Source organism: Olea europaea, chromosome 4 (assembly GCF_002742605.1).
Source record: "Olea europaea var. sylvestris chromosome 4, O_europaea_v1, whole genome shotgun sequence".
Classification (NCBI taxonomy): Eukaryota; Viridiplantae; Streptophyta; class Magnoliopsida; order Lamiales; family Oleaceae; genus Olea; species Olea europaea.
This window is the reverse complement of record NC_036240.1, coordinates 15,786,853-15,797,079: the sequence shown is the minus strand read 5'-3', so window position 1 is coordinate 15,797,079 and position 10,227 is coordinate 15,786,853. Positions and strand designations below refer to the sequence as shown.

At 30.7% G+C, this 10,227-nt stretch overlaps 1 protein-coding gene across 1 annotated transcript; it reads right to left on the bottom strand.

Annotated features, from left to right (window-relative positions):
* Positions 1 to 3: 3 nt before the first annotated feature.
* LOC111393792 lies at positions 4 to 427 on the bottom strand. The gene has a single exon (XM_023019497.1). The coding sequence runs from the start codon at positions 330 to 332 to the stop codon at positions 66 to 68; it is 267 nt and encodes an 88-aa protein (XP_022875265.1). The 5' UTR covers positions 333 to 427; the 3' UTR covers positions 4 to 65.
* Positions 428 to 10,227: the final 9,800 nt, after the last annotated feature.

Below are 10,227 nucleotides of genomic sequence, written 5' to 3'. Positions count from 1 at the left end.
AAATTCGACAAAACATAATGCGATTTTTCTAATTTCTCTATTTACAAATACTGTCAGCAACTCTTTCAGTTAGGCCCCCAAATGCTCAAGTACATGACTTTTCTAAGTGATTCTTCAGATTGCCTCATTTTTTCTTCTTTCAGCTTATTCGAAACCATAGAAGATGACTGGGGAGAGAGTCTCTTGGCCTGAGAGTAGGATCTAATATTGTTCTTAGCGTGCTGTTGGATTAATCTAAATGTGTAATTCCATCTACAAAAACCCTGATCTTTCAATGCCTCCACAGCTCCCACACTGGCTGCTGCAATCCATGCTTTGCCTATTGAACTCATTATGTTCAATAATTTGCTTGTAGAATATAAGATGTTGAGTTGTAAAAGAGACTTGAGAATTTTTTCTAATTTGTTGATTCCCTTTGTGGGGGAGTAGCATATATATATATATAGCAAGTAAACACAAAGAAGTGAACACAAAACCAGAGGCTCTGTGTCCAGTGGTTTCAGTTTTCTTGTGTGCTGTTGCAATGACTTTTTTGGATTTTTCTAATTTTTTGTCAAACTTATGGTGGGGGCATAAACTCATTTATTTCGCCCACAGAATCCTTATCACGTCAATCAACAATTCTTAAAAATTGGAAATTGAGGAGAAGATTTTGAAAGACAATAATACCCTCATTAGTTTTATATAATTATCAATTCATCCTTCAATTATTATTAGAATTTAAAAAGTTTTATAACCGATCAATTATTATTTGAATTTATTTCACAATATGGGAGGATTTTGAATGTGAATGGTTGCTTTTGTACTACGAACAAATTAAATGAAATAAATGAATAAATCAGACAGATTAGTATGAAATTACTGCAAAAGGATATAGGTTCATCAGTGACCTTTTACCCACCCTGAAAACATTAGTTACCCCATAAATCTTTAAAACAATCCGTAATATCAAACTTTAAACGTGGAAGTTATTTAAAATGAAACCCGACTGGACCACGCATTATTCCACTGAACCAGGTCTAGAATTTTTTTCTTAGAAATGGATTGGAGAACTTGACCTCGGACTCGTAGTTTACTTATCAAGTTGTAGTCGGTGCAGCCCATGTTCTTATGAACTAAATGAAAATCAATTTTGAGTCTGGCATCTATTATATTTCTTCTATCCAATCAAGTCAAGGCATAAAAATAACAAAAATATTAGATATTTTTACGCCTCTTCTAATAAGGCTCCAAGTATTGGTCACGTGACAGTCAACTAGCAAGTTTAGTCAAGTCCATACTCCACATTACTATTTTGTTTGGTAGCCGATGCTATATTTTGGGATAGTCGAATTGACGCATCATCTCAATCGGAGTGCCATGTTGAGGTCAAATTTCATGGCCTATACAAGATGCTATAACTTGTTATAGAGAAAATCCTACTTCACTTATTTCAAGAAATCTTTTATACAAGATCTTTCTTTGATTGATTGTTGTGACATTTATATAACGAGCATCAATTCACCCACCAAAAAATGAAAAGTTGAATTGCTTAATGCCTAGAAATAAAAGCATTTGGACTAAAAGTGTCATAGAATTCATAGGTTGCTGACTATGGCTGCAATTTATCATTACTATATAATTACAGCAATATGAAATAAAATGAACAATCATTTTAACTCAAATCCACTAAAATTATTCACTTTGAATCCCCTCGCTTAGTTCAGCTGAGCTCTACTATTAACTAATGAGACTTATATAGAGTACAAGTATCAAATACAGATAAAAAGAGTGTATGCGAGTAATCAAAATGAAAAAGCTATAACTATAACAGGAAAAAAAAATAGAAGAAGCGGCATCAAATCAAAAAATTGCAGTCCCATGAGCATTCATGGCCCAGAGATCACCTGTGGAAGCCAAAAACACCAACAAAATCATCTAATAAATGTATAATCTCACGTGTAATAGACGAGTTACACCAACAGAAGAAAATTGCAAATAAAAACATTGAGAACTTGGAAAAGTTATTCCATAAATTTTAGTCGAGTATAAAACGTTTATCGAAGAAGTTTTTTTTATAAAATTTCTAGTTCTCTTCCTCATTCGAGTGAAAACAATAACTACACAAGTTAGGATCCATGGAGGGATGCTACCTCCCAAGAAGTTCCGCCTTTTCATCCATTCTAGAGTCTCTTCCATGATCAAAATTGTAAAGTCCCAAAAATTTTAGAATAAAATTTATTTATTCTATATGCTATATTTTTATATTTCGAAAAGTTAAATTTCTTATATTTTTTTAGTGTCAAATAATTAGATATTGATAGAGCGAGATTCACTATATCAATATTTGACTCTTCTTGTAGGTCGTAATTAATTAGAAGTCTTCGAATAGAGGAAACGTTAATTTGGATATGTTAAGCTTAACAAGTTGAAGTTTGAAGAAAAAGTCATTTATTTGTATTTAATTAATTTGACTGTTCGGATTTGTAGCCACGTGTAGGCATGTACAAATTCTACCTTAGTGGTTAATTGTTGGTCACGAATCTACTTTTGATTGTGATAAGTATTAATTATATATTTTATTTCAATTCAAATACCACTCACTGTTTCCTCTTCAATTGTACTTACGGAGTTCTTCTTTTGATTCCAAGACTCTATTTCACTTAAATAAAGTTTTCCTAGATATATTTAATTTCCTTACTTTTACACAACTTCCGAACTTCTAACCACACACAAATTTTAATAGAAGTATAGGTCATAGTATTGTATAAATAGGCCTGTCAAGTCAATCATATTCATGTAGAAAAAAAAAAAAAAGAAATAAAAGAGAGAGTTAAGGGACAAAGAGATGAAGAAGCATAGAAAAAGGTTTTCATGTGCATTATTTTACATTCCTATATAAGTTTTCAAAACAATCAAGGTAAGATACTTTATGCAAGTGTTTGTTTTCGTATATTTTTATATTCAATAATTTATACATGAATTGCTAGTAGACTTTCGGGTTTGACCTAACGAATTAACGTGTGATCTCTATTGAGTTCTTTATAATGAAATGTGAAATCCTTCGGGAATTCAAAGTGCTATTGATGAGTGTGTCACTTGGTCCTCGATATACTTAATAAGAAATGTGGCATGAAGTGTTTATTTTATTGTTATATAATTGTTTATAGAAACTATATGGATCTTACTGGGTATTTTTAACACTCACTATTACAATAATTTTACAGGTTGGATAGTACGAATTCGATTGGATCTGTGGCAGGATGATGATGCGAGCTGCTAAGTGGATTAGGGAAAAGGAAAAATAAACATTAAGTTTTTCTATCTTTAAATCCTTAGTTAGTTTAATTTATTCAAAGATGTGTTATTAAGTTAATTAGTTGAATATGTTTACTTTTTCTAATATACCATTTTCATGTTTAGCTTAAATTTATGAATATTTCAGAAATTTATTTTTATCGTTCCGCCTTTAATGCAAAGAAAAGTAAATTTTCGATAACAAGTAGGGATGACAATTTGAACCGTTAAAATCGAAAACCACGATTAACTGAACTGAATGGGACAAAAAAATCGAACCGATGATGCAACGGGGCGGATATGGTTTTTGATTTTAATGAACCGGTTCGTGGCGGTGTTGGTATGGTATTTATACTGTCGAACTGAAATCGAACCGATTACCTGCTTGAAAAAATATTCTTTTATTAGGGATGACAAGGTTTAGTAAGGGGGAAGTTGACAAAAAGGTACTTTTTTTATTGAAATCTTAGTTAAAACCGGATTAGGTAGTATCGTTGTATTCTCTACTTACATTTCTTATTTACTATATAAGAATCAATTTTTAGTGCTGACCTATGCTAATAAGAGTTGTGAGGAAGATGAATATGAGTTAAGGTTGAAACTTTTGAATTATTAAGCATGAATCAAGTAACTACAATGTACAAGAATCAAGAATGAAGGAAAAAATTAGTATTGTTATATTCATAATATTGTTTGTTAAATTTGTATTTTGCAATTGAAATTTGGGATAATGTTTTCATTTTCTTTAGGAATATTGTGTTTTTGTTTTCATTGACTCTCTTTTCATAAATTGTTTTATATCAATTTGACGGATCGATCTATAAAAAATAATTTATTTTCGTAGTTATTAACTGAACCGAACCGAGATACAAACCAAACCGAACCGAACCGAACCGATTTAAGTGGTTATGGTGCGATCATAGTATGACAAAAAATTTGACGGTTCGGTGATATTTTTGGCCGAACCGAACCGAACCGAAACCGAACCATTGCCATCTCTAATAACAACTCTCAAGATTTATGAAAATTTGGGGTACCCCTAATAGTATCCATGTTATAGGCTTAAGAAGAGAATCCTGAGTGCATGAAACGAGTTAAATTTACTCTCAATTGGTAATTGCGCGCAACTTGAAAGAGCATTTTAGACAATTTTTAAAAATTTCTTTCTAGAAAGTAAGGCAAGTCTGACTTTCTAGAAAACTAATTTTTGTTAATAAGAGAATAACTTAAAAATCATGTTTGACAAAATAAGTTTGAAGTTTTTATCACAGCTGAACATATGCTTGTATTACCATGCAAAGAGACATTATGTGAATTCCCACGCACATCTTTCACTGATGACGGAGAGTTCAAATAACTAGAATGCAGATCAAGATTTCCAAAATGCATGACTCAAGAAAGCTGCTCCAGTCAGAATAACAATTTGCACCTATATAAATTAAGAACATATGATGCTCAAATGTCGAAACTCTTCCCATGTCAATATGTGCTTCTTTTTTTTTTTTTTTTTTTTGGTTCTGCAACAAATCAATATGGAAATGAAAAGGGTATTTAAAACAAGATGGTTATTCAAATATGGTCATTCTAGATAAATTTTAGACAACTTTGTATTTTTTGTTGAATTTTAATTTTCTAAAGCTTCTTCTTGATGGCATATTGCAATTTCGCCCTAGAGAGGACGCGACGTTTCTGCCTATTGATTACGCCACTCTAATAAAATGTCTCCTATTGAAAATGAAAAGACACCCCCGACAGCATAGTAAAATAGAAGAAATAAAAAATTCTAAAGTACACTTATCTAGGCCAATAAATAAGAGTATTTGTTAGTAATTTGAGCAGGTTATAGCTTAATTATGTTTGTTATGTTGAACTCAATGCAAATTGGTGAAATTGGAAGAAATGAACGAAAAAGAGACAAAAATGAACGAAATTTAAAGTTTGGGGATCAAAGTGTAAACATTCAATAGTTTATTCAGATCATAAAATGTTGATTGAATTTCACATATGATCAATTGGATAAAATTTGAAGTCAAAGGGGTGAAATATTTTCACAAATCAATTTCCAAAATGCATGACTCAAGAAAGCTATGATGCTCAAATGTCGAAACTCTTCCTATGTCAATATGTGCTTTTTTTTTTTCTTTTTTCTTTTTGGTTCTGCAACAAATCAATATGGAAATGAAAAGGGTATTTAAAACAAGATGGTTATTCAAATAGGGTCATGCTGGATAAATTTTAGACAGCTTTATATTTTTTGTTGAATTTTAATTTTCTAAAGCTTCTTCTTGATGGCATTTGGCAATTTCACCCTAGAGAACACGCGAGGTTTCTGCCTAATGTAAAGGAGCTATGCCACTCTAATAAAATGTCTCCTATTGAAAATGAAAAGACACCCCAACAGCATAGTAAAATAGAAGAAATAAAAAATTCTAAAGTACACTTATCTAGGCCAATAAATAAGAGTATTTGTTAGTGATTTGAGCAGGTTATAGCTTAATTATATTTGTTAGGTTGAACTCAATGCAAATTGGTGAAATTGGAAAAAATGAACGAAAAAGAGGCAAAAACGAAAGAAATTTAAAATCTGGGGATCAAAGTGTAAACCTTCATTAGTTTATTCAGACCATAAAATGTTGATTGAATATCACATATGATTGATTGGATGCAATTTGAAGTCAAAGGAGTGAAATATTGTTGAAATATTTTCATAAATCAATTTCCAACCGAAGAAGTAATGCTCTAGATTTTTAGCCTCAATTTGAGACCCAATTTTCGGATGGAAAATGTACAAAAATTGGAAAAATTGTATTTTTAAAAGAATTATGAAAATGCACTTTGAATAATCTCAATCGAATTCCGAAAGCGAGTTATGACTAAAATACAAAAATTATTCAGGGACGACACAATGCTAACTGGCGCATGCTTGGACAATTCTAATGCATGCGCATGACACCAAAAATTCAATCTCGAGAGCCATTTAGATCAATGGTGCATGCGCTGTGGTTATGCTTGTGCGTGTAGGGGCTTTTTCCACAAATGAATCAGCAGTTTCCTTTTGCAATTCAAACTCTTTTTCGACCCAAAATTTGACCTATTTTTTGGCTTTTATAAATAGAGAAACAAGGGGTTACACTTTGAGAAAACCCTCTCGTCTCTTTATACACAATTATATCATCAAATTTATAAGAATAAGGGACCAATTACTATATTTTGAAAGAGGAGATCAAACTTAGCGAGAACCGAAGGTCAATTACATCAAGAAATTAAAGAATATAACTCTAGACTTGAACTTCAACATCTTTTGTATTCTTTCACAGTCCGGGTGATACTTTTCCATTATTTTTCTTGTAATTTATTTAAAACCATACTAGGCTAGATCCCTTTTTATATTGGATGAGATAAATCCTATTTGTTATTTATTTCTAATTCAAGACTAGTAATTTAGTATTTTTTGCGTTTCTTGATTAATTTTTGCATACCCATTGCATTATTCAATTGTTTGGCTACCAATTAGATAATTAGTTGTTTGTGGTGTTGAGAGATTCACAATAAATTTAGAACACGACAAAATTAATATGTGTGCAATAGATGTTAAGAATAACATTCATCACGTGTACAATTATATAAATAATCTAAATTTTAATGTATTCTAACCATTCAAATTCGGCTAGGAATAAATTCGAGTCGTGGTTAGGATAGAATTAATTTATCTTAAAAAAGAAAATTAAATACATTAGCTTTATCGATTGTCATGAACGCATGAATGAAACTAGATTACGAATCAATAATTGAAATGGACAGTAATAAACGGATTCTAAATCCAATAAATCATCCATAATTTGATAAATATCAAACTTTCATTGCTTTATTAGATTAATTTGGCATAAATAAATCAAAATCTCTCTTTTATTTGACATAATTCGAATTCCATATTAAATTAGTAAACTTGAATTAAAGTTATTTCCTATGGGACGATACTCTCACCTCACTAAATCTATTACTTTTCAACGGTTTCGTACGTTTGTGAGATTTTATTGAACAAGTTTTTGGCGTCGTTGTCGGGGAATAAGGTATTTAAATTGAGTCTACTTTTTTTTATATAGTATTTGAATTTTCTTTTACGTTATTTTAGACTATGAATTACGACCTAATCTCTCATTTTTGTTTTATGGTAGTTTATACAAGATTCTGGAGAAATCGAGCTCTTAATATTGAATCCCGAAATCGAAAGAACTTTTAGATAACGAAGAAGATAACGGAGAGAAACTAGAAAACTACAATAAATCAAAATCTAAATCCAATTCAACTACCACCAGATCCGTTGGAACAACAAAATCTGCCAAAAACAGTTGCTAACAGTGTACTAAAATCTGTTAATTGACATGGGTGTAAATCAAAATTAATACCATGAAATTAAAATGGATCCACTAAGCATTAGGAGAAAAAAAATTAAAAAGAAAAAAGAAAAAAATTAAGAAAGAAAGAAGAAGGGAAAAAAAAAATCATACAGGCCCTTTAGTCCAAAAGTTTGTTTGAACATACAACAAAATTAAAAAAAAAGACAATTTAAATCCCTAAAAAACCGAACTGGTCATTATACAACCTTTAAGCAAACAGGCTCAAAATATGGGGGAGATAATGAAAGTACAAACCTAATAAGAATTTTAGTAGTAAACATATGGAGTTGACCTAATAGATATAACGTCAAAAATGGAGGGCTCTCAATAAATTTTACACTCTTTACATAAAGTTTGACTCAACAGCCCAATTTTATAAAAATAAAAATGGAAATGCTACATGTATATCGAGCCTTACAACTTAATGTACGACCCTCTCACATGGGAGGCGGGATTCGTGCATTAATTGGGCGTGGACCTCTCCCCTCATGTGACGGGACGTGTACAAGGGGCTTTATTTTTCAAATAAAAAACATATCCTAAGTGCCAAATCTAGATCAAGGATTTGTATGTACTATGTTCAATTATTTTACTTCCAATGGACCGTCCTTCTATCAAAGAAGTGGGAGCCCATTCCATTTAATGATTCTTCCTCCAATAAAATTGATGAAAAAAAGAAAAAAAAATTAATATTTAACTTGAATAAATTTATACACGTTTTATAAATGATCAGATGGATGGTGCAATTTCTCAGAATTTGATGGAAGAGATTTATATGATAAGCAACAATAGTCCTTGGGTATTGTTGTGCCCAAAAGTTTGTTACTTTGTTGTTTTCGTAACGTCAAATTGTATAACTTGACTCAACTTAATAAGGTTATTAGTCAATGTTGTACCCGTTGAAGTTAATTTTCTGTTGTAATTCTCATAAAATCGTTTATATAATTGAACAAAAACTTATGTATTAGGCTTTCGACCCCATTTGCAATGCCATTACTAGTATTATACAAATTCATTTAGAAATCTCCGCCCAAATGTATCTATCAGTGATCGCATGGTTAGGAAAAATTATGAATGTCCTGTTAAATAATTTGAGGAAAAATTATGAATATCTAGTTAAAATTAATAGATAGCCCCGCCCCCCGGGCATAATTTAGTGGTGCAAAGGATAGGAGTGAGATTATCTCACATCTTGCTGGCAGCTGCAGTGTGGAGGTTCGATTCCTGATACATGAAATTAGACTCCTTGTAGGCGCAGTGTACAAACAGCTTTTGTTCCCTAACATGTTGGGGCACATCCCGCGATTTACCTCCCTAACAAAGCTCTAGAAGCGGGGCGATGGGGCCCTCAAGATTGCAGTTCGACATTTTTTTTTTTTTTTAATAGGACTAGATAGCATAATTGACAAGATTTTAAATTTCTCTTCTCGCCGAACATGTCATTAGTGTACTCAAGGCTTAGATTTAAGATAACAGAGTTAACAGGATATTTGAAGCAATTTTAAAGCATTGCATTATTCTAAAAACTCAAGCGATTAAGAGGATATAAATCTGTTCATTTATTTATATTTTTTCAGTAACGGAACTAACCTACTCCTAAAATAAAATGAAACGCAATACTTGGATAATATACAGCTAAAAAGACAACTCATATTCCATTCTTAGTCACCCTTTCTCCTTTTTCAATTTGACCGACTATTTTTTATAATTCTAAGCCTCTGAATAAAAAATTTATTGAATGCCTGGTTAAAATTAACTTTTTACTTATGTTAAATAAAGTAGAACATAAAGAAAAACAATGTCATTTTTTGGGATATGTCAGTAGGAATTACATATAGGCTATGTTTGAACCATATTTTTTAGAAAAAATGTATTCTTAAACAGTGATTTGATATCATTTCAACAACACATTCTTCAATAAAATAATATTATACGCAAATTCAAAATTTTTCTTTATTTTTTAATCACATATTTTCCATCAATACACAATTCAAAAATATATTCTAGAAAAAAATAATGTGGCTCAAACAAAGGCATAAAAAGCACATATTCCAATGTGCTTTTGTTGAAGGTCGTGTTAGGGTATCTCCAATTATTGCACCATTGCACCATTTTTGGTGCAAAGTTGCTCCAATGCAACATCAAACTTTGCACCATTTTGGTGCAAAATGGTGCAAAGTGTAATATGTCTCTTTTGCCCTTGTTTAACATTTCTCAAATAAATTTGTTAAGGGTATTTATGTCATTTGTGCTATATTATATATTTTTCAATACAATAAATTATTATTATTTTTATTAATATTAATATTAATATTATTTGCATTTAAAATAAATTTTAAATGTAACACATAATAATTAATAAATTAATTAAAAAACGAAAACAACTTAAAATACAACAAACACGATTATTTATTAAAGTTAAAACAAAATATATTAAACAACGACATATATACGATAATCTAATTTGATTTCATATTTTCGTTGTTGCAATATTTTTTTAATTGTTTTTATATATATTAACGAGTTTAATCTTTTTCGTAATTTAACGTAATTA